The 25,359-nt window shown below is 44.2% G+C and overlaps 1 protein-coding gene across 2 annotated transcripts in view; it reads right to left on the bottom strand.

The window, feature by feature from the left end:
- Nucleotides 1-13,284: 13,284 nt before the first annotated feature.
- Nucleotides 13,285-25,359, bottom strand: part of PAC (pale cress protein (PAC)) — a 66,231-nt gene continuing 54,156 nt past the window's right edge. The window contains exon 5 of one of the 2 annotated variants that reach the window (XM_087388690.1): nucleotides 13,285-13,771. In XM_087388690.1, the coding sequence (XP_087244816.1) occupies nucleotides 13,541-13,771 (231 nt within the window). In that variant the 3' untranslated portion in view covers nucleotides 13,285-13,540. The remainder of the gene's footprint in view (nucleotides 13,772-25,359) is intronic. The other variant, XM_087388689.1, reaches the window with a different exon arrangement.

Below are 25,359 nucleotides of genomic sequence, written 5' to 3'. Positions count from 1 at the left end.
TAAAATACAGAAGAGGCTAGTCTTGTGGGTCTACTCATATGCATGAATTTGCTCAAGGAGTTCGACTGAGTATTGGAGTGGCTTGCAGGAACAAGTTGATCTTTCATGGAGCACGAATGACCAAGGAGCTTTCTATGCTTTTTAAAATCAGTTGTGGTATATGTTCATTCATTTTGCCTTAGGATTTAAGGTTTCTGAGATTGGATATATTTCCCTAGTATAGGGAAAAGATATTCATCTTGGTTCTCAACTATTTTCAACTGATGGTTATGCCTGTTTAGACATGGGAGATTGAAAAGCAGTTTGTAAATATAGTTTTAGGCAGTGTTTTTTTTTTTTTTAACCCAATCAACTTAAATGAAAGTTGAAGAAGAAGATTCTAGAGTGGATCCCATAGAGTCGAGAGTCCGACCAACCCCGCAGGTGTCGCATCCAGCAGGCCTTACACTATCTAGTAGAATTGCATTATTGGAGAATGCCTTGCAATAGATTTTAACTCAACAATTGCAAGCAAATATAGGGCAATCCGAGCTTAGAAAAATGGTTCACAGTATGTCTGCTAGACCATCTCATGAACAGAAGGGTAAAGCTCCAATGGAGCCTGAAACCAATGCTCATACGGTCGAGCCTAGGAGAACTAAGGTGCCTAATATTGCCACTTATAGGCCAAAAAAGTATTCTAGTCGGATTTTCTGACCGTAATTCCGATATCATAGAAACCTAGTTACACAAATGGGATGAGGCCTTCGCCATTTGTGAAATCAGGAATGATATGAAGAAAATATGTGAGGCCACCCATATGTTTAATGCGACATCGGATAGGTGGTGGATAAAATAGCAGAAAGATGAAATGGCATCCACTACTTGGGAGGGGTTTAAAACAGAATTTAGAAAACATTTCTTACGTCCTGACGAAGCATCCCAAGCTTGGGATCAGTATCGAAACCTTCGTCAGAGAAATTTATCAGTGGTTGAATACATTGATAAGTTCAAAGAAAGTGTAATGAAAATATATGAAGCTCTACCTCACTCGGTGTAGGTAAAAGATTTACCTTTGGACTGAATGATCAGATCAAGATGGAAGTTCAGACTAAGTATGCGAACACGCTAGATGAAGCAATTGCCATAGCCCTGAACTATGAGGATGCCAAAGGGAACAGACCAAGTGGGTTTGTGCAGGTTGGGACTCGATATGAGTACCCGAAGAAAATCGGGTTTAAGAAAAAGTGGATTAGCAAAGGGAGTGCTCACAGCCTAGTGGCCAAGCAAAGCAGGTGAAGCCAATTAAGACCCCTTCTAAACCAAGTACCACCATTGGTGTGAAAAGAAAAGTAACACCAATGGCAGTCCAAGCTTTCATCTTTGAATCCAGAGCAAAGAGAAAAAGAGAGGAGAGAAGGCTTGTGTTTTGGATGCCTTCAATCTCATCAGTGGAAAGATTGTCCACAAAACAAGGATCGTCGGATGGCTGAGATGGTGATCTCAAAATGCGACGTGGAAATGGAGAAAAGTCCCAAAGTAGAACAGATGCTAGTAGGATCTTCTCAAAGGTCAGTACCAGTCTTGTTATGTGTGTCTGTTGCTAAGCTTGTAAAGAGTACACCTGATAATATCCTATCAAAGCTCGCAGCAACAGGATATACAACCTATAATGATACGGAGTTAATTAAGATGAAGGAGCAAGTAGCCAATCATGACGTCATTGTGTTATTTGACTCAGCGTCAATGCACAATGTAATTAACTCCAAGCTTATAAAGAGGCTGAAATGAAAGACTAGCCCATCTAACTAAGTATGCATACATAGTCAGAATGGCAGACGGAAGTTCAACTGAAGTATGGGACCAAAGGGTCGCCCAGTTGGAACTTCGAATTCAGGACTATACAGAGAAGCTTGATTTTGAAATGACAAAGCTTGCTCACACAGATATAGCCCTAGGTAAAAGGCTTGGCATTCTAGGAAGAATCCAGCCATAGATTGAAAAAAACACATTTATCAATTCAAGATGAATGATGTGATGTATGTCTTACGAGGTGAAAATGATATACCTCAAGGACCGTTGGTTTCCGTAATGGAAGTTTGAAAAGCTCAAGAAGAGTTTTTGTTACTTTGTATAGAATCGATAGAGCCGATTGAGGGTCCTTCAGCTAGCACTGATGTTACCCAAAATGAAAAGATGGCCAAGTTGGTTGATCAAATAATAGAGGAGTTCTCTTATTGTTTTAGGAATGAGTTACCTTATGGGTTACCTCAAGAGCGGAATCTTCAGCATAAGATTGAACTAATCCCGAGGGTAGAACCTGTAAATAGACCTCCCTATAGGTTAAGTTTTACCAAAGAAGTGGAGGTGCGAAGACAATTGAAGAATACCTCAAGCTAGGGCAGATTCAACCCAGTTTTGCACCTTTTGCTTCACCAGTGATATTGAAGAAAAAGAAAGATGATACTTTTCACCTCTATATAGATTACAGAGCACTGAATAATATCATTGCTAAGCACAGGTATCTGATGGCTTGGATCAATGATTTGCTAGATGTGTTACATGGGGCCATAATTTTTAGTAAGATAGATCTTAAGTGTGGCTACCATCAGATCCGTATTAGAGCCGAGGATGTGCATAAAACCGCTTTTAGAAGCAGATTTGGACATTATGAGTTTTTGGTAATGCCGTTTGGACTTACCAATGCTCCTGCTACATTCGTCATGCTTATGAATGATTTCCTATGCCCGTATATCGGGAAGTTTGTAGTACATTTTATTAACGACATTCTTGTTTTCAACAAAAGTATTGCTGAGCATCACGAATACTTAAGAATAGTGTTCAATACTTTGAGGAAAGCTAGTCTTTATGTAAATAAAAAGAAAACTATAATGTGTATGATAAGACTTGAATATTTAGGATTCATTATTACTCCTAATGGGGTAGAAATGTGAAGATAGTGGGAGAGAGGGAAGGAGTCTCACTTGCGGCTTTCTCACATACATAATGGGGGAATGCACACAAGGGTGGAGGCTAAAAATAGTTTTCCTCTTCTTAGTTGTGAAAGCCAAAAGAACTCTAGTAATCTTAGGCATTTTATTTTCAGTCCTGTTTCTTTTTCAACCATAGCTTTAAAAGCTTTGAAGTGCCCAAACCCTTCACTTTTCTTTTTCAACCATTTGACCAATAGAAACCAGGTTCTTGGTGATGTTTGGGACATGAAATACATCAGACAGGTATTTCTTTTTCCCATCCTACATAGACAAAGAAATTTTACCAATCTGCACAATAGGATGTGCAGTATCATCACCAGTCTCCATAAATCTTGGTCTTTCCATTTTCCTTGCATCCTGCATCCATTCTGCATGACCTGTCATGTGGTTTGACGCACTTGAGTCAACATACCACACATCATTGCTTTCTTCTGCACTTGTCACCAGAATTGGTCATGTGCTACACCATAAACAGATGCTCATTTCTGTCATCACCCTGTCTACTAGAAGATGCATAATTGCCTTGCTGCAATTTTCCATTCATAATGTCATTCTGGTTTTTGTAGCAGTCTTTAGCCATATGACCCATTTTACCACAATAGTAGCATTCAACATTGCTGTTTGCATTTTGGCCTCTCTACCATCCACCATGACCTCTTTGGCTCCCCCTGCCTTTAGAGTTACCACGTCCTCCTCCAAAGGACTGGTTTTCTTGAGTTTGCTACATATTCTGATTTCTACCACGGCCTCCAGATCGGGTTTCTCTACCTCTGCCTCTACCTCTTCCAGCATTGAGTAGAAGACAGTTTCTTTTGAAGTCCTCCTGAAGAAGGTGCACCACCATTTCTCTGCTCTTCAGAAATTAGAAGAGCAAACAACTCCTCAAAATCAAGAAATTTTTCACGGACGGCAATGGATCTCCAGAACTGTGCATAATCCTTTCCTAGATCATTCAAGGTCACGGAAACTAGATCATCATCTTCCACTGGTGACCCAATGGAAGCAAGTGCATCTGCAATTTTCTTCACCTTCATGTGGTAGTCATTGATGCTCATATTTTCTCTCTGCACATTGTGCAACTCCTGCTTGAGCTGCATTTTCCTGGCTTGCGTGTTTGTACTGTACATTTTTGCCAAAGTATCCCATGCCTCCTTTGGCGTACTTGCATCCTGAATATGCACAATCATAGAATCCGAAATACTGATAGAAAGCCAATACATAACTTTTCTGGCTCTCTCATGCCATCCTTTAAATGCCTGCATTTCCTGTTGATTGGGAACATTAGGAAGAACTGGTTCTTCTTCATTTCTTGTAATGAACTCCCAATAGCCTTTTCCCATAAGAAAATTCGTCATTCTAAACTTCCATGCCTGGAAGTTGTTCTTGTCAAGCTTTTCAGTGACAATCTGTGAGAGAGAATCAGACGCCATTAAGAACACTGCAAAATATTCTGTCACTGCAAAAAACACGGCTTTTGCCTCACACGGGCAGATCTGCAAAACTGACGAGTGGTATTTGACAACACAGTCACTTCCTAGTGACGATTTTGCATCAACAGGCAACAAGGATGATTTTGCAACTCCCAATATCTCTGCGCACAGGCATATGATGCAATTTCTGTGGCAACTTTTCACCGACCTGCAGAGCAGTGGTCGCACAGCAAAAACAGGGTCTTTTTCTGAGTGCCTGCGAAGAACTTCTGCCTTCAAAACGGGCCCCGAGATGACCTCGAATCAGAAAAATAAAGTCACCAAGGGCTTCGCCTTTTCCCGCAGCATATACTGCCCTCTCGCCACACCACGAAGGGCGTCTCAATCTGAGACAGTGCACTCTTGCACTTTCGGCTGTTCTACCTGCAGAGATTTGCTCCCAAACTTGAAAAAGGAAAGCAACACTGGTCCTCTTACCAGGACACCGCGAACTTGGTTTGCTTTCTTGAGCTCCTTACCACGAACAAGGCTCTGATACCATGTGAAGATAGTGGGAGAGAGGGAAGGAGTCTCACTTGCAGCTTTCTCACATACACAATGGGGGAATACACACAAGGGTGGAGGCTGAAAACAGTTTTCCTCTTCTTAGTTGTGAAAGCCAAAAGAACTCTAGTACAAAGAAATAGAAGAACCCTATATGTGGGTCTCAAAACCAAACTCAGCTAACTAAGGTGGCATACTAACTGAGCCACGAACTAGAGTAGATAAGGATAGCTGTCATCCAGCTATTATTCATGGGTGGTGTACCAACCGCATCTATAGCTAACAAGTCGGTGACATAAATGCACAACGGTCACCCTAGCATATCACGAGTGGAGCTCGATATCTCAACAAGAAATGGATCCAAAGAAAGTGGCTCCAATACTGAGTTGGCCTATCCCTCAGAGCTTGACCGCTTTGTGATCATTCTTGGGATTTGTTCAATTTTATCGAAGGCATATCAAAGAATATTCCGAGATAGTATCGCCATTGACTGATCTGACCTCAGATAAAGTATCTTTTATATGGGGACAGAATCAACAGGAAATTTTTAACACCTTAAAATAAGCTGTGGTCTCAGGACCAGTTTTAAAAATAGTTGATCCCCAGAAACCTCTTTTCTTTGAAACCGATGCAAGTGGCATTGTGGTAGGAGCAATTCTCCCCCAAGAGGGAAGGCTAGTAGCCTTTGAAATCAAGAAGCTTTCTCGCTCTCAACGAAATTAGCCAACTCATGAATTAGAGGTGTATGTTGTTATGCATGCTCTAAAAACATGGAGACATTATTTATATGGATCAGAGTTTTATGTTGATGTTGATCATGATACTTTGAAACATTTTTATAAACAACCTGACTTGAGGAGCCGCCAAGCTAGGTGGGCAAAACTCATGCAGGAGTTAAACCTGACGATTTGGTACCGAAGAGGAAAGGATAATAAAGTTGCCTTAGAGACAATTTTTTCATTTTTCTTTCCTCTAAAACATTGAAATATAACATAACTCCACTGACGCACGGTGCAAAATTCTAACACACGGTGCAGGTGGTGAATTTGTTTATTAAACATATATTTCATCTGCATGGATTACCCAAGTCCGTAGTGTCAGATAGGGATGTTAAATCTGCAATGTTTGAGACACTAAGGACTCAGTTGGGAATGAGTAGTAGGGATCATCCAGAAACGGATGGTCAGACGGAAAGGATCAACCAAATTTTAGAGGTATACTTAGAGCATATGTTTCATTGAGGCAACATACGTGGAACAAATGGTTGCCATTGTTAGAATTTGCCTACAATGATCGAAAACATTCCTCTACAAGGTTCAGTTTGTTTGAGCTGAACTATGGCTATAGACCAATAAATCCAACTACAGTTAGAGTACCTCAGAACTTTGTGGTTCAGATGCGAGAGATGCTAGTGCCTAGTGCCGTGAACTTTGTGGTTCAGATGCGAGAGATGCTAGCACTTGCGAGAGCTAACATCCGCCAAGCTATGGATAGAGCTACGGCGTATGTGGATGAAAACAGATTTGTTAGAGAATTTAAGGAAGGAGAAAAAGTTTTTCTCAGAGTTCCTTCACACTCTAAGTCTTTGTCTGCAAGAGAGTGTGCTAAGTTATCACCCCGATATTCTGGGCCGTGGTTAATTCTAAAAAGAATAGGCAAGGTGGCCTATAAATTAGAATTACCATAGGGTTGTAAGGTGCACCCGGTGTTTCATGTTTCTCGTTTAAAGAAATTTTTACATACAAGTGACTCACTAATCGAGGGTGTTGTTTTATTTCAGGAGATAGAGGATAATATAGGATGCAAAAAAACAAGAAACCTGGACCGAGGAACAATGCAAGTACGCAATCAGAAGATACCCACTGTGTTGGTTGCATGGCACGGTTTACCTCTATCAGAAGCTACCTAGGAATCCGTATATCAATTACGGAGAGTGTTCCCAGACTTTATCATCGAGGACATTGATGCCTGAAGATGGAAGGAATGTTACGCTCAAGTTGAGCTAACATGACCTCAAAAGGGTCAGTCGACATTTTCCTTTAAAGGATCAATGTTTGTATTATATTTATTGGGCTTCATGTAAATGGTCAAAGGAGTTAATGTCAAGGTCCTTGATGAGGGTGACAGGACACGGACTAGATGGGTCTAAGGCTATGCGTTTTAAATGCATTGAATGTGTAATGTGCCTAGGGGCAACTGAAATAATGGATATCCCAAGAGAGGGGTATATGGTGCATTTAAGAGGTACCCTAAAATGAAGACATGTGGCATACTAGATCCATCTAGGGAATTGGGGCTTGGTGGATTTTGCAAGCTGTGTGTAGAGATTTTTTGTGAGAGCTTGCAAACAACGAGATAAAGTTGGGAGGATAATTTTTGTGCTTGCACCGTGATTCATCGTACACTTAGGTGTAAATGGAATAGTTTCTTGAAGAGGGAACGTATCACCAACCGAACACGAAGCAACCGGTCTTTCCCAGCAGCCAAGGCAACTAAATCTTGATGGAACACATGACCAACAAAACTAAGTCGTGAAGGTGGGATTTGCCTTGGAAGGCATAGTGAACCAACATGGGAACTCATCCTCAGTCAAAACTTGGCCCATGTGCAAGACAAGAAACCCACAAGCATGCAAAAATTGTCCTGTCTCCGTGCTCATAGCAACATTGTCCTTAAGAACCTTATTGTCGATAGTACCAATCACATACTTTGCTACTTTTCACTTGGCATTTTCACTTGGCATTGATGTCACGGAGGTTACAAGAAATACAGGCGATCGTCACTTCATCCATGCACTCGTCCATCCCACCTATTTTGTCTTACCGGCATACATTTCGTGGACCATGAAAACTTCCATAAACATATTCACTTTAGAAGCTGGAGCAACTCTCAAGAGTTTCGAATGCAGTTGTCATGCTGGACTCTGAACCTGAGGGCGATACGGCTCTAAGACAATCAAGTGGCATTCAGCTACAACCTCTAGAAACAATCCAAGAAAACACTTTGTATTAAGGAGAATGTTATCTATGAATCTATGAATCTGAAGCATTCTTAATTCTCTTAAGCTCCTCCGTGTCGTTTTTGTTGGAGCTTAGGTTTACCTTATTCATGTAGCCAAAGCTTAACACAAAATTAGATCCCATCACTTTGACATTTTGGAGTTTTTATGGCTAGACCAAAGTGTGGAAACCTACTAGTGAGGTCGGGAACATAGGTGAGCCAAACTAGGACGGGTGCCCACCAAGAAGTGCACAAACATGGGTCTAGAGCTAGCGACTGCAAAATTAATGAACCTTCTTGGTAGCCATGTTGACATGCCACATGAAAATATTGATAGGTCTTGCAAATCCTAGTCAATCTGAGGATTGGTTTTGAAGTCCACACTCAACCTATTCCAACAATTGGATGATGGATAGTTGTAGAACATCCATTGATGTTCTAGTGTCTAGATGGCTGTCTAGATGGCTACTTCTGGTGGTATAGTTGTCCTTTTCTTATCACACTTGGGACCACCCATATCCATGATGTAGAAGAAACATGCATGGCACATGTGGATACGAATCCACTTACCCGGTGACAGCCAATTTTCATTGTTATGTGCTACTTTTCCCCAAGTACATCTTATGCCCATGAGTTTGCCACAGAGGGTCATGGGCCATATGAGATGATATGTGATGATATCTAGGCAAGGGGAGACCCTCCTCCTAGGCAACTTCAATGCACGTATGAGGGACAGATGGGTTGTCCTACTTGATTTCAAATCAAAACCCTCGGAGTACAAGAGATGGATCCTACAGAGATTGAGATACCAAAACTCAAAATACAAAACCAGGTGCCGTGGTTGCTGTCTGGTGAGCTGCAAAGATATCTCATATTTGTGTTTCCTCCATGTGGGAAACAAGTAAGCCCTCTGAATAACGGCCATCTCTCGAGACTGTTATAGATGATCAAGTCATGCACTGCTTCCATTTCTAGTAAGTGTCGTCCATATTCCATCACGTGGTGCATCCTATGAGTGCCTCTCACTATCTCAATCTCTGTAGGGTCCATCTCTCATACTCTGAGGAGTTCTTATCTGAAATCAAGTAGGACAACCCATCTGTCCCCCATACGTGCATTGAAGTCGCCTAGAAGGAGGGTCTCCCCCTGCCTAAATATCATCACATATCATCTCATATGGCCCATGACCCTCGGATGCACCACGTGACGGGATATGGATGACACTTACTAGAAATGGAAGCAATGCATGACTTGATCGTCTATAACAGTCTCCAAGGATGGCCGTTATTCAGAGGGCTTACTTGTTTCCCACATGGAGGGAACACGAATATGAGATATCTCCGCAGCTCATCGGACAGCCACCACGGCACTTGGTTTTGTATTTTGAGTTTCGTTTTGATTCTTGAGTTTGATCTTTTTAGCTTCTTAGCTTAGCATAGCACTCAGCAAGGGCCCTAGCGAGCCCACAATGGCTCTATGGGTTACTCTTTGCCTCAACCCACAGTGGCTCTATGGGTTACTCTTTTTTATTGTACTCTGCCTCATAGGCCCACGAGGCTCCCGAAGATGTAAATACCTCTCTCTCTCTCTCTCTCTCTCTCTCTCTCTCTCTCTCTCTCTCTCTCTCTCTCGGTCCAAACGACCCTCTCAAAGAAGGGTCCAAACGACCTATCATTGCACAACATGAACAGATTTAATATTTGCAACAAGCAGTCAAAGAGTTAAGGCTTGAGCTAGCAGAAGTAAAAGCCCCGACTTCAAGTTCTAGAGGGACCTGGCAAGCAGGCAGTAATTGCTGAGGTTATGAACTCATGTAAGAATTCTCCTCCTACTCCTCAACTAGTCTCTACAGTCAAAGATATGGTTCATACTGAAGTACAATCAATCAAGAAAGAAGTGATTGAGGAGTTCAACACAAAGGCAAACAAGACTGACATCTAGGAAGAGATAAAAGAACACGAAGCCAAACGTGATAATGCATTGAAGATTAGAGTGGGGGAGCTCCCTGTGAAGGATGGCTCAAAGATGATGACTCTTTCAATGAGACTCTAGCACATGTCAAAGCAACCATGACTAATATTGAATGGAAGGTTGATGATGATGATGATGATGATGATGATGATGACGGGGCAACTAATATCCGGCACTCCAAAGGACATGCTATTCTTACACTTAAGTCGCGAGATTTAGGGATCAAGCTTCTTCGACAATCTTATAAGTTGAAAGGGATCAAGATATGGATAGCTGAGGAACTTACACGAGCTCAATTGAAAAATAAGGCAATCGAATTAGCTAAAGTCAAAGCTACTAGGAAGGATGTAAAATGCTCCATTTATCGTGAAGGCATAGCACTAATCAAAGAGTTTAAATCCAAACCAAAAGACTCGGTCTTAAACTGACGTATGGCTAATTACTCTTTCAGACTATTATGTAGGTACTCTAAATAATTGGGGTTGCTTTTGCACTCCCTGGGAGCGGCCATGTGCCCTCCCTAAAGCAGATGTACTAGATGGGTTTTTGCTGTCCCATAGACCTATTGGTCTCTTGGACATTAATAGATTCTCTCTCTCTCTCTCTCTCTCTCTCTCTCTCTCTCTCTCTCTCTCTCTCCACCTCACGAGCAATGACTCACCGACTTATTTTCACCTATCGTGGTGAACCAATGGAGATAGTGCAATCATACACATATTTGGAAGCAGTCTTCACAAGACCCATCTTCACGATGAAACATGCAACCCAGGCACGGCTCACACGAGGACGTAGTGCTTTGGCTAGACTAGAGCGGCAATGTTTCGAGACGCACTTCCAAGATCCACCGACGAGGGCTGGCTTTTCGACATACAAGTGCGGCCAACTGTCATGTATGCAGCACCTTTCTAAGGGTGTGATCTTCCGAGGACAAACAGGAGGTGCTTCGAGCGGTTACAGGTGACGATGGGATCCAAGATGATCCAATGTAAACCCTCAGTTCCACATGAGAAAATACAGGCAGAGTTTGCAATGACACCTCTCCAAGTTGATGCCATCTTTCAAACAGTGACTTTCATCCACAGAGTCTGGGACATACCCCATTGGAGACTTCCGAGGTTGGCCCTAGAGTCATCCAGATGACTCGCAGAGAGCGGGGCAAACACATGGTATGCACGCATATCTACATGGCTTGCCAAGCGGATAGGCTTCCCCCCTTTCAATACAGCATGGATGCACTTCCTAAGTCGATCCCGCGAGATGAGATCAACCGTATCATACGATTAGACCTCCTCCAGCTTCACACATCCCAGACTTGGGGGGAGGAGCAGGAGCTCCCCACCAAGACCCAATTTTATCGCGACCACTTCCTAAGAGTATCAGAGGAGGGATTCATTATCAGACCCCAGTATCTCTAGGATAGAGGAGTCTCCCATGCACTGGGGATTGCCATTGGTCAGATGCAGGTTTCGTCCCACCAGCTGAGGATCGAGGCAGGGAGAGCAACGAGTATACCTAGACAGCAGCGGGTCTATACACTATTTACGCTGGGGCGGTTGAGACAGAGGAGCATTTTCTTTGTGTTTGCCCAACCTACTACGATTTGGGGATGCTACCGCTGTCTCTACCTAGAGGAGAGTGGCTTCAGTCCTTTGTCATGACTGATCCATTTCCATGACCAAGTTTGTATCAAGCTTTATCTGATGGAGATGCGGCGACATAGGAAGACGCTTCTATGACAGATCAAAGAGTAGTAGGGGAGGGTCAGACCACTACAGGACATAGAGGGTGACCAGGCACAACGACACGTCACGAACTTCTACACATTTGAGTCAGCCCCCGAACACAGTGGAGTGCTCAGTGGAGGAGCTAGCCGATATGAGAGCAGTCTTGATGAGCAGCCGGCACAATACCACCGAGAGGGGCGCAAAGGCCACATGTGCGATAGAAAGCCCCCAGAATACACTCTATTGAGGTCCGACCTATCACAGCTTTCCTCAAGGGAGACCGATAGAGACGAGGGGTCACCCTAGACATAGCCCAGAGAGTCCAAAGAGCGAGGAGACCGCGTCCCCCACCGCAGCACAAGACAGCTCGACAGACGCAAATACGAGACATCTTCGCAGCCAACTAGAGAGCCATCACTGTACCAAGCTTCAGTTTCATCCCAGCGCCTGAATAGATTGATTGATTGATATGGCCCACTCTGTTAGCATAGATTAGTACTCAGCAAGCTCCTAGCGTACCCTTTGCTTCAGCCCACTGAGGCTTGTATGAGTTCACTTTTCTGTGTACTTTGTCCCATAGGCCCATGAGGCCTCCCGTGGACGTTAATATATCTTTCTTTCTTTCTTTCTCTCTCTCTCCCGGTCACCTCCAAGTTAAGCACACTCACGCATGAACAAACTATAATAGTGACCCAAATTTTTGAAATCCCCTTAGCAATCCTATTCATGTGCCACATAAAATGTGGTAGGGGCTTTAAGCTTGAGGAAGGGTCTTCAGCCTAAGCTGACACCATTGGTGGGGCAGGGGCGGCTAGATTGATGCTAGAAATTGACAAATTAGACAGTCCTTGAGCATTCATCACCTTTGAGGTTTGGAGTCTAGATGGCTAGCCCAATCTGTGTCAACCTCAGTTACGTGGGCTCATACATGAATAAAACTAGGATGGCTGAGGGAGGCACAAAATTGCATTAAATATGTGCATGAAATTTCTTCACTCCTTGTCCACAGTTTTCACGACCACAGCGTGCATGCCAAGCCGATCAAACCAACTTCCTCCACATAAGTCCCTCTTCGCTCCAACCTTCTGCCAATTGCAAAGTCCTGCAGTATGCAACCTGCTGTTCCAGATTCTCAATCGCCGGTTGCTATTGCATGCAGATCCAAAGCAACACATGCGCTGGTACTTGAGATAGTGCAAAATATTGGAGCTGTGAAATGGTCACTCACTACTTATAATGGATCACAGCCTCTATGAGTGACCTTGAAAAGACCTCTCACATGAGCCCTTGAGATGTCATGTCAGAGGGGAACCTCTTTCAAATTGTCCCTTTCACATAGGCTTAAACAGCTTTAGGGTGCACGACTCTCAAGTCTCTAATCACCATTGCTTCTAAAGCTGCACCACAAGTGCAGTGATGTAAAGTCTGTCCCCCTCAACATTCCACGACATTGCCACATTCACTCAGTCAAAGAACAGAGCGTACATAATGTAAAAGTGGATTCAAAACGTTGCACATACTTGAAAGTTGAGTGTCATTTAAAGAGTTCATATGCTCATTGCATGACCTACGAAATGAATCCACCCACGAGGCATGAGACAATTGGAAGCCTGTCACTCTTTCCTGCTCCAGGCTAAATTTAATTAGAGAAGCAGAACAAAACATTTTTAGAAAACGTTTGTGAACAAAAGGGCATGTTTGCAACCGCCAAGCAATTAGTCCCAAAGACTCTAATTTAGACTCCTGGAAGAACATTCTGTTCAATATATTATTCCCCATATATCATGCACAAATTGGCAAAATACATACTTTCGACGAGTGGTAGGCATCATAGGCACAAATATTGAGGAGGATCACACAGCAGCAGCAGTTGGCTGATATACAGAAACTTATTTCTGAATTACCACTGCAATTCTACAGCTAGCTTTCGCAGATCTCTGACTTGTTGTATTGCTTCATCTTTCTGTTGCTGACTAAGACGTCTGGCTACAGACTGTGGATCCAGACCCTCCACCAGTTCCTTTTTGGCCTCTGCTCCTACTTGAGCCAAAAAGCCATCAACCTCCTTGATAAAATCAGCTCGAAAAAGAAGCTTGTCATCTTCCTCTGGCATATCAATTGGTCCTGTTTGCTGACATTAAAAATTTCACAAACCCCAGTAATATTGAGCTGCTTATGTACAAGCAAAATGATTTAACGAGAATCTTTCAAACTTTTTAACAAAAAGACCAAAAACAATTAGCACAACCTTTAAAGACTAGAAATAAGAATTGATTAAATAAGCTGTTACAATATACATTATGTACATATAGACATGCACAAATCACTGACAGCATTTAAGTTGTTATGGGTGCATGAGAGCATGATCCCCTGTATGTATGGTGCTTTTATTCCTCGCATGTGCAGACGTGTGCGCAAACCTGCACCCCCACCCCAAACTTGCACACATGCAAGACCCTTGCCACCCACTCCCTCCCCCTCTCCCCTCCTCTACCCCCAGAGAAAAGACCAAACCCACACTGAACCACCCACTCACTGTTCAACCCACACGTGCATTCACGCACATTGTAACCGGCCTTAGAACACTAAGGACAGTGTATCTGTCTCTACTATCTCACAATGATGAAAATACATCCAACTTAATTGATTGCCTTCCCTACTCGGAAACATAGAGAGTGACACATGTTGGCCCTAACGCATGGCGCCCTTGCGGTATTTATTTAAACTGGTTAGCTCAAAGATACAAAGGGACTCCCTTCATGAGCTCACCCGCAGGTGCAACCCAGTACAACGCCAACCCGTGGCTGTGCTAGTGACCAACTCCCAGTGCTATTACCTTGGTTCCTTTCAGTAGACATGCATAATCACAAGTAGACCAGTCTGACAGCATACCAAGCAGCAATGCATTACCCATTTCCAAACCATTACCGAGCCCAAGGCCAACCACTGCACCCCCAAGAAGAGAGTATCACAACTAGTGCCCCAATCCTCTCCTGGGCCAACGGTAGGGCATCCAACCTAGCAAGAACTCAGTAAAGATAGCTGTAGCAAAGAGTAGAAAGGGAAGATTCTCCTTCAGCCAACAAAAAGAGCCTGTTTCAGCCCGAAACAGCTCCAAAAGTAGGATGAGAAGCGGACAGCAAACTCTGGTAGGAGAGAGAGCTGTCTAGGAGTGTCTTCCAACACCAGAAAAGATCAAAGAAAAGTGCATCCAGCAAGCTGTAGCAGATCAGCCAAGAATTCGTCCACCAAAATGTTTTCAGCCCACAAACAGCTCCGTTTTCAGTGCACCTTGCACCAGGCAGGAGCAGGAAGAGAGGCACCCATGATTATGGCTTCAGATTCAGAAAAAAGAACTTTTGTCGCGAAGAAAGTCGAAAACAGCTTCAAAAGTGACCCAGAATGAAGGCGTCCAGGTCCCGGAACCATGCCTGCAAGAGAGGGCACCAAGGGGAGGAGAACTGTTGCGAAGAAAGCTCGAAAATCAACTTCAGCAAGCAGAGGGAGAGCTGCAGAAATCCTCCATGAAGAGAATGAGGCTGCTTTGGTAGGGGTGAAGTCTCAAAACAGAAAGGAGAGGCAAGGAAGGGATCCAAGGCCTTCCAGGGGCTTCGAGAGGTGACACAAGGCAAGCAAATAGGCCACCAGCAAACACCTAAGCAAAATGAGGCGTGGGATTTTAAATGCCCCTAGGGGGTCAAATGGCACACCATGACCCTAGTGCAAGGAACCAATGACCCTATTTTGAAGGATCTCTAGGGGGTCAGTTTTTAAAGGATGACCCCACTGAACCAAACCAATGACCTTAGAAAATGAAACCACTCTAATAGCACTGAGAGTTGCACTTGTTGCACATAAAATCATAGGTACCTTTTGGGCATTAACTAAGGCCCCTAGCCTGGTACCCTAGGCCAAATTCAGTGACAGTTAGTTTAGACACTTCACCATCACCATCACCATCACCATCACGTCCCCGTGACATACCCCCCTCTTGAAACAGCAAACTATCTTGTTTGCTGTCCCAAAATTACAGCAAATAGGAGAGGGTGTCACAATAGGCATAAAACAGCCCATAATCAATAATAGTACATCACATGAAGTACCAAAAATACAATGTACATACAGGAGGACTGCAGATCCATCTGTATGGCAGTGTATCAACCAACTGGAGTGTCATGATCACTCATCATAGAAGTCTCATGCCTCGGGTGAAACCGCAATGTCACCAAGCGACCTCTAAATACCCTGTGAGCCTGTCTGCACTGTGGGTGCAGAGGTGCTACCGCCCCCACGAGCATCCGGTAATGCTCCAGACATATGCTCTGCTGAACCGGCATGAGAGACTACCGTAGTAGGCTCGAGACAAAATGCCTCAAGGTAGAGCTGTAAAATCTGAGGTAAATCTGCCAATTCACTCTCTTCCATCCAAACCGCATCGTTCGCAGGATAGTTCTTGCACTTCACACGATAACGTCTAGCCACTCTACCATTAACTTTCCGAACCTTATGTGCCACAATCTGCTCAGGAATCAAGACCTCATCTTGCTCATCAACTTCAGGTTGCTCTTCAACTGGCATATCATGTGGCACTTCTCCATGAAAAGGCTTCAGCAAGCTAGCATGGAAAGCATTGTGGATGGTCCACTACTTAGGTAGCTTCAACCTGTAAGCTACCTCATTGATCTTCTCAAGAACTTGAAAGGGGCCGTAGTACCTCATATTCAGCTTAGTGTACAGATTTACCTTCCCTTTCTTGCTCCTGAGGCGTGCTTTAAGAAAACGCAGCAACACCCAATCAACTTAGTGAAAACCAAGTCCCTGCAATGCTTATCTGCAGCTCTTTTCTGTTTATCTTGGCTACGTTGGAGGGCATACTTGACCTTTTCATAGGCTGCCCGCAAATCCTCCACATACTCATCTACCACAAAAAATTTCTCCTTTGTATGCAAGATAGGAGGAACCTTCCTCGCTCCTTCCACTATTTCAAACGGTGCCTTACTCGTGGAAGGGTGCACTGTATTGTTGTATGCATACTCAATCAGTGGCAAGTACTGTTCCCACTTTGTTTTGTGCTCAGACACATAGCATCGGAGCAAATCCAAAGCTGTAGAATTTGCCTCTTCTGTGATTGACCCTCAAACTGTGGATGATAAGAAGATGAAAACAACAGTGAGGTTCCCATGTCTTCAAACAAACCTCTCCAGAACATGCTGGTCATCCGTGGATCTCTATCGCTCAAAATAGACTCAAGCATCTCATGATACTTGAAAACAGATTTTAAGAACTCCTTTGCCATCTGCTCTAGATTCTGAAGTAATCTTCTTCCTTATTGGAATGAAACGAGCCATCTTGCTGAATCTGCAAATTATGGTCCAAATGCCATCATGACCAGAAGGAGTGCGAGGGAGATCAAAAACAAAATCCATGGCGATACTTTGCCATGGTCTATCTAGTATAGGCAAAGGCTGAAGTAAACCGGGCTGTTTCTGCCTGTCATACTTCACCTTTTGACAGTGATGCATGTCCTGACATAAGCCTCAACATCCTTCCGTAGCGAAGGCCAATAAAAGTAGTGCTCCACTGCTTTGACTATAGCCTCAATACCCCTTATGCCCTACATATGGTGGGGCATGACTTTCAGTGAGCACCTTATGCATCAATGGCTGCGTTACACATAGCTTTCCATGCATCATCATAAATCCATCCTTAAGTGTGTAATGATCATGCCTTCCTACATGAGTACTCCTCCAACACTATTGCCGCTTGCATCACATTGAAGAACAAAAGGCTTTCGCAAGTCTGGCAAAATGATGACAAGAACTGAGCATAGCTTTTCTTTCAGCTCATTAAATGCTGCAATTTCTTTCTTTCCCCAACGGAAAGGCACTGCCTTCTTCTGCAAAGCATGTAAAGGTGAAGCTATCTCAGCAAAATCGCAAATGAAGCACCTGTAGTATGAACACATGCCAAGAAAACTACCTCTGGTCGAAGACCCAACTGAGCTGCAAGTTCAGGAGTAATGAAATCTGCTTTGGCTCCTAAATCAAAGAAGTACAGACAATGCTGATCCCGTAGCTTGCCCCATGCTCTGCACATCTCTGTCTTCTTCTCATCATGCTCACCCCCAATAATGTCAGGTATATGGCCAGCACTTGGCTTGGGCTTCTTGCCTCTGGGGTCCTCTCTACTGCTTTGATTAGTGTCAGCCCGAGTTGCTGCAGGTTCTTTCCTCTTCTTGTTAGGACAATCTGCTGCCCTATGACCCGTCTCTTTGCAGAGAAAATACCTCCCTTCAGTAAACAACTTGTTTCTCTCCTCAAGAGTGAGAGAAGAGGGTTGCTGTTTTCTCCTTTGTCCTGCCACAAACTTTTATTTAAGAGGGACTTTTCCAGCTTGCTGTGGTTTCTTTGGCTCCTCCTTGAAGTTGCTCTTCAAACCTGAGACTCTGCCCTGCATGAGTGAGTAAGCTGTGTTGGCATTCTCTATCAACTGTGACATGCTGGAAATATGTGTCTTGGTGCAATAGTCCCTCAACTCTTTGGGAAGACCACAACAATACTTTTCAGCTTGCTCTGAAATAGGGACTATTCTGTAAGAGCTCACAGGTAGAAGCGCATCCCAAAACTTCTTGTTGTAATCCTCAAGATTCCTGCATTCCCTAGCATTCAAGTTATGCCACTGAGTCATGACATCCACTTCAAAAGTAGTGGTGATCCATGCGGTTGAGAATGCCTTTTTGAATTCAACCCATGTAGCAGGTGTTTGGCCCTGAAGGAGAAGGTTAGACCACCACTGCATGGCATTTCCCTTAAGGAATGTGGCTGCCTTCCTGATTTTCAAAGACTCTCTGAAGTACCCTCCAGCAAAAGCCAAATCAAATTGCTGCAAGAAAGTAAGAGCCTTCATTCTATCTGCATGACCATTAAAGGTCTCAAACTTCACTGCTGCCCCCCCTTCCTTGTAATCCTTCATCTTGAGCCTGGGCTCCAGCTGATCATAGCTAGGGGGCTGCAAATAAAGGGGCTGCTGTCCTTGGGGTCCTTCAGGAGCTTGAAGAACACCCCCCACAGCTGGGTTTGCAGGCACAGGTGCTATTGGCTGAGTGTGACATCATAGGGCTGCCTCCCTGCAATCCAGGCTGTATCCCCACATTAGCATACAAAGAATTTGGGGCTGGCTGTGAGGTCATGGCCTGAAAAATGGATCCTCCTCCAAAGTGTGTAGGCTGAACCACATACTGTGGTTGGGCTTGCTGCCCTTGCTGCACATTCTGAGCATCGCTACCATGCTTATTCCCATTTGGTCCCTGCCTCTGTGGCACTACAAGTGGCTGTACCACTGGTGTAGGTGGCTCTGATAGTGGCTGTACCACTGGTGTCGGTGGCTCTGGTAGTGGCTGTCCCACATGCATCTGTGGACCCTGAATGGGTTGTGCCTCTGCCCTTGGCATCAAATCTGGATTATGCACACTCTCAGCAAAGCTCTGAGTGAGCTGAGTCAAAACTTGCAACACACAAGCCATCTGTGTTTGCATTATTGCCATAGCATTTGCCTGCACACTTGGGTGAACACCCAATGCAACTGTACCCACAAGATTTTGCATTTGTGGAGCTGGCTGCCCCATTGCATCAGCTTGAACATTATGCCCTCCATGGGCTGCATTCTGCACTCTTATTCCGAGGTGTGCTCCCCTTATCTGTGGCTCTTGGTCAGACTCTGAGTCTGACTCTGAGTCTGCATCATAACCAAGCCAAATATTATCCATATCCAAAAGCAATGGATGGCTGTACCAAAATCAGCAAAGGCTTTCTCTATCCAAGCTGCCCAGGGACTCCTCTGGATGATTTGATGAGGGTCCCGGCAACGGAACCACTGTAACCGGCCTTAGAACACTAAGGGCAGTGTATCTGTCTCTACTATCTCACAATGATGAAAATACAGCCAACTTAATTGATTGCCTTTGTTCACAAACCAAACTCAAAGCATAGAACTTCATTGCATAGCATCATGGAACCATTCAAGACAAGCAAGGCTAGAATGCCCCTACTCAGAAACATAGAGAGTGACACCTGTTGGCCCCAACACTTGGCGCCCCTTGCGGTATTTATTTAAACTGGTTAACTCAAAGATACAAAGGGACTCCCTTCATGAGCTCACCCGCACGTGCAACCCAATACAACGCCAACCCGTGGCTGTGCTAGTGGCCAACTCCCAGTGCTATTACCTTGGTTCCTTTCAGTAGACATGCATAATCACAAGTAGCCAATCTCACAGCATACCAAGCAATGCATTACCCATTTCCAAACCATTACCGAGCCCAAGGCCAACCACTGTAACCCCAGAAAGAGAGTATCACAACCAGTGCCCCAATCCTCTCCCGGGCCAACGGCGTTGGCCTGGCATCCAACCTAGCAAGAACTCAGTAAAGATAGCTATAGCAAAGAGTAGAAAGGGAAGATTTGTTAGATATCAATGCTCCACTCTCGTGTAACTACGCGGGAGCCAACTAACTCTACTTGTAAGCCCCCCATATGAGGAGAAGGCATTTGAGTAGCTCGGTTATCCGGTAGGTCCTGGTTTGGACACTAGACAGGGGCCATGTGTGGCCTGATGGCTGGACGGCTTCAGATAGAGTTGGCACACCGCCAACTAGGCTACATGCAAGTGCGGAAAGGCATCCCTTGACTGACCGCACTGAGGGTAGACGGAGCATTTCCCGAGGGAGCCCACTCTCGGGTTGCGGGGCCCGTTTGGAGCCTCAAATGATCCTGGATGGCTCTGGGCGGAACGGAGACCATAGGTTAGTTGCTCTGTTTTGCGCACCGGTTCTATGGTATGGTCGGTGGCCTATTTCGGGACCGACCCCCAGTCGACCGTTTTGGGCGGACTGGGTCGGTCACCCAATTGAGCCTAACCAACTACGACTGGTGGCTATATAAGAGCAAGCCCGTGAAGCCCATTTCATCACTGGCTACAGCAACCCTGATTCCTTAGCATCCAGCCTCCGTCTTCTACTGTTTCCAGCACGCCATCGAAGCTTCTTTCACTAGAGCGCACGGTTGGGAGGCAGCGCCATCTATTGTATCAGTTCTACAGTAATCAATTTTTTTATTCTCCATACTATCTTGTTTTCTCTCTTGCGTACGAGATCCTGTTATCTGTTGAGCACAGACGTTGTATTATTTTCTTACAAGATTCTCGTTCAGCCGCCAGAAAGAGCCTGTTTCAACATGAAACAACTCCAGAAGTAGGATGAGAGGCAGAGAGCAAACTCTAGTAGGAGAGAGAGCTGTCTAGGAGTGTCTTCCAACACCAGAAAATATCAGAGATAAGTGCATCCAGCAAGCTGTAGCAGATCAGCCAAGAATTTGTCGACCAGAACAATGTTTTCAGCGCTCCGTTTTCAGTGCACCTTGCACCAGGCAGGAGCTGGAAGAGAGGCGCCCATGAATATGACTTCAGATTCAGAAAAAGAGAACTTTTGTCGCGAAAAAAGTCGAAAACAGCTTCAAAAGTGGCCCAGAATGAAGGCGTCCAGGTCCCGGAAGCATGCCAACAAGAGAGGGCACCAAGGGGAGAGAACTGTCGCGAAGAAAGCTCAAAAATCGACTTCAGCAAGCAAAGGGAGAGCTGCAGAAATCCGCCATGAAAAGAATGAGGCTGCTCTGGTAGGGGTGAAGTCTCAAAACAGAAAGGAGAGCCAAGGAAGGGATCCGGGGCCTTCCAAGGGCTTCCAGAGGTGACACAAGGCAAGCAGATAGGCCACCAGCAGACACCTAAGCAAAATGAGGCGTGCGATTTTTAATGCCCCTAGGGGGCCAAATGGCACACCATGACCCTAATGACCCTATTTTGAAGGATCTCTAGGGGGTCAGTTTTTAAAGGATGACCCCACTGAACCAAACCAATGACCTTAGAAAATGAAACCACTCTAATAGCACTGAGAGTTGCACTTGTTGCACATAAAATCATAGGTACCTTTTGGGCATTAACAAAGGCCCCTAGCCTAGTACCCTAGGCCAAATTCAATGACAGTTAGTTTAGACACTTCACCATCACCACCACGTCCCCGTGACACACACACCCTTTTATTTCATTCCGAGAAGATGTACAAACATAGCCGCTCTAGACCGCCAGCGAGGCCCACTGAAAGTCAATTTCAACTAAAGGGGACTGTTGTGCTGAATAGGGCTCTTAGAGAATCGGAAGCATTGACACGAGAAGATGGCGGAGTTTTAGGCATAAGTGTATCCGGCATTGATAGAGCCTAGAACGGATTTGACAAAGGAGCTGAAGGAGACAGTGAGATGATCTCTTTTCCTGGGGGGTGCACCCGTCTCCCTTCTTTTCTTGTTGTCTTCAATTGTTGCATCTTGTCTAACTCAAGAGGAGTAGAAGCCTGAGGAACAGAGAAAGAGCTATTCACATGGGCTGATTGACATGATTGTAAAGGGCAGTTCCGAGCAATATGACTAATTTGTCTACACTTGTAGCACGCATTATAAAAGGAAGAAAAAGATAAAGGAATGCGAAGAGGATGCTCCGAACCATAATCAATATCTAAACATGAAGGTACAGGTTGCTCCATATCCCACAAAATGCAAATTCGGATATCTCTATTGTAGACCAAAAAATCCCGCTTTGGAAGATGCAACACTCTCCCCAAAAGAGCTGCAATTAAAGATATGTGTGGGAGAAGAGGTGCTGGCAAGGCTTTTAGGGTGACCCACGCAGGACAATAATGCATGAGATTCTAGGCCGGGTCAAAAAGAGGGTCCCAAGGCATGACATAAGCAAAATAACCACCTCCGTGGACTCTTGCCATATTAAATAGCTAATAAAGTGTCTCCACATCGACACAATCAACATCATAAAAACTACCAAGAAAATCAAAGGAGTTGATTTTATTTGCTCCAACGGCTGCTTTGGACCATTTACGCAGCATAGGTGCTGTCATAATTTGTCCCATAAAATATAGGCAGATACCGAGTTGTTGGCCTTGAGAAAGACTGTGGAGAAAGGATTCAGATAGGAGAACCCGACACATAGATGAAGACAAGACTTGATTCTGAAAGACAGACTCCTTGCATAAATGACGAAGGAGATCCAATTGCCTAGACGTCAAAGGAAAACTGCCAAAACTAATCTCTGAGTCTTTTCATGCTGAGCGGATGTACAAAAGTGAGCAAGCCGCTTTAGTGTCCCAGAAGCTGTTGTGGAGCAGATTGGGCCGCAACAGGAGACTGGAAAGTAAATGGTGCCTCTGGAGCGACCTTGACAAGAGCAGGCAAATCAACCAGGTTGGAAGCTGGAGACGAAAATACAGAAGAATTGACGGTGACGAGACTGAGCATGACGACTGGGGGGATGGGAGACGAAGTACGAGAAGCAAAATGAAACGAGGAAGGGCTAGGCTGGAACACAGAATCAAGGAAAGGCTGAGAGTAATCAGACTTGAAGGTCGAGAGGAAAAAGGTAACGACGGCGTACAGACATCCTGCTCCATCTTCACACACACACGATACAAAGACCACACACGCACACACCCCCCAATGTATCATGACATTGATGGAAACTAGGCAATGTCAAAAAATGAGAGAACGTCTCCCACATGTTACGTGTTTTCTCTTGGTACAAGAGATGTAACTTCATGCAGTAAAAACTAACAAAAAGGTTCCTTGTCACCTAATGTGCAAAATATAGGGCAACCAGCATCGCAATATGCAAAGGCACACGTCTAGACACATCACATAATTGGTGCCATATAGATAATGCTACAACGTCTTCAATGCATGGGTCACATTACAAAAATCTTGCTCATGTGTAGGATATCTCACCTCTGCCCTAGTTAGCTTTTAGCTAATAAAAGCTATGGGGTGCATATAATGGAATAAGGCTGCCCCAATGACATAATCGTTAGCATTCATTTCAAACATAGGTTTATTAGGATCCATAATATGCAACATTGGCACAGTGGTGACTGTATGCTTCAAGTTTTGAAACACGCATCAAGTTCATTGTCCATGTAATGGGTCGGTAAGATCAATACGGATTCCTTAAACGGTGCTGATATAGCCCAATAAACAGTTCTTGACAAAAAGAACTCACACTTAGGAAGTAAGCATAAAGGGTTTCAACTCTCAAAATAGTCAAAACTATTATCAAGTGCTTCTTATGCTCATCTAAACCTCCACTATACATGAGAATGTCGTCAAAAAAAAGAATCACAAACTTTTCCAGATATGGATGAAAGGTATCATTCATCATCTGCTAGAAATAGGCTGGTGCATTTGTAAGTCCAAATGATAGAACCAAAAACTCATTATGCCAATATCGTCCAAAGAAAGCAACCTTAGGGAAAATTTCTCCCCTCATACGTATCTGAATAACTTTGTTAAGATCTTTATAGTTCATGCATAAACATATGGACTTATCCTTTTTATCAACTAATACCACTGGTTCTCCCCAAGGAGACTTATTGGGGCGAATATGTCCCAGCTAGATATTTTCACTTAGTTGCCGAGCAGCTTCGTCTTCCTCCTTCAAGATCATCTGGTAGAAAGGCTGCTGACATACCGGTTGAGCTCCAGAAAGCAACTCAACCCTATGGTCTAACCCTCGCGAATCAGATAAACCATATGGAGTCTCAGTTGGAAATACATCTACAAATTCAGTCAAAAGACGCTGGAGAATTTTTGCCTCTTCTGAATCCTTGGAAGGAAAAGCTGACCCCTTAGTCAACACTTTCCCTGAAATTCCGGCTGTGTGTGTGTGTGTGTGTGTGAAATCAGAGCCATAGCAACGGGCAATCCATTCTGGGTTGAGTTCACAACCCCTGCTAGTAGGTCCACTACGACATTGCAAATCCATGGAATGGGCTGATTTGACACTTTACCCTTGCTTCACAAGATTTCAGGAGTTTATTGTGATTATTTTAAACTGAATTTCAGAATCCCTTGTATTTCATTGCATCTTCAATGCACAAATTAGACTTCCTTTTCAGCACATGTCGAGTATAATCATGACATGAAAAAGACAATATTATGTCTTCATCGTACATTGTAGAACAAGAAAATTATCATCATGCATAGAAAGGTCAATTTCCGTCGAATTGCAAAATAACAAAGAAAAAGCTTAAAAATTATCTGTTTCACTTTTAGAGAAACGTGGAAGTGAGCTCCACTTTCCACCTCTAGCAAAATAAAAGATGGGCATGCAATTGACACTAGGCGTGCATGCCCACACATGGCCCACAAATCAAGGCATGCCGTTACTTTCCAATCATGCATATCTATCCAAGAGCATGCATTACGATTCCTTTTATGCATGGACACTTCTAGTCCTGCATATCATTGCTACCCACACATGGAAAGGTTGCCTATAGCATGCATGGACACTTCTGCTTGTACATGTTGCATGCATGGCTCCTGCTTGCCAAAAAGGGGCATGTAGGAGCCATGCAATGCACGCATGAAGCACAAATCACCCCACATGAGGTCCACATGTTGCCCACATGGAAAATCAGCCACATGCAAGTGCATGTAATCCAGAAGCATAGTATCATACAGCCCTCAGCTACATCTGGTAACAAACTACCAAAGACCGTGGCAGGTAGGCGACAAAAATCATCAAAAAGGAAAGAAAAAACTGTTTTTTCTTCACCGCTTCACCTCGGGAGCTGTACGTAAGTGCTAAACAGCTTCCATTGGAGTTGCACAA

Source organism: Dipteris shenzhenensis, chromosome 17, assembly GCF_047967505.1.
Source record: "Dipteris shenzhenensis isolate YYH24624 ecotype China chromosome 17, Dip_SZ_1.0, whole genome shotgun sequence".
Classification (NCBI taxonomy): Eukaryota; Viridiplantae; Streptophyta; class Polypodiopsida; order Gleicheniales; family Dipteridaceae; genus Dipteris; species Dipteris shenzhenensis.
Note: the sequence above shows the minus strand (reverse complement) of the source record. Positions and strands in the feature narration are given on the sequence as shown.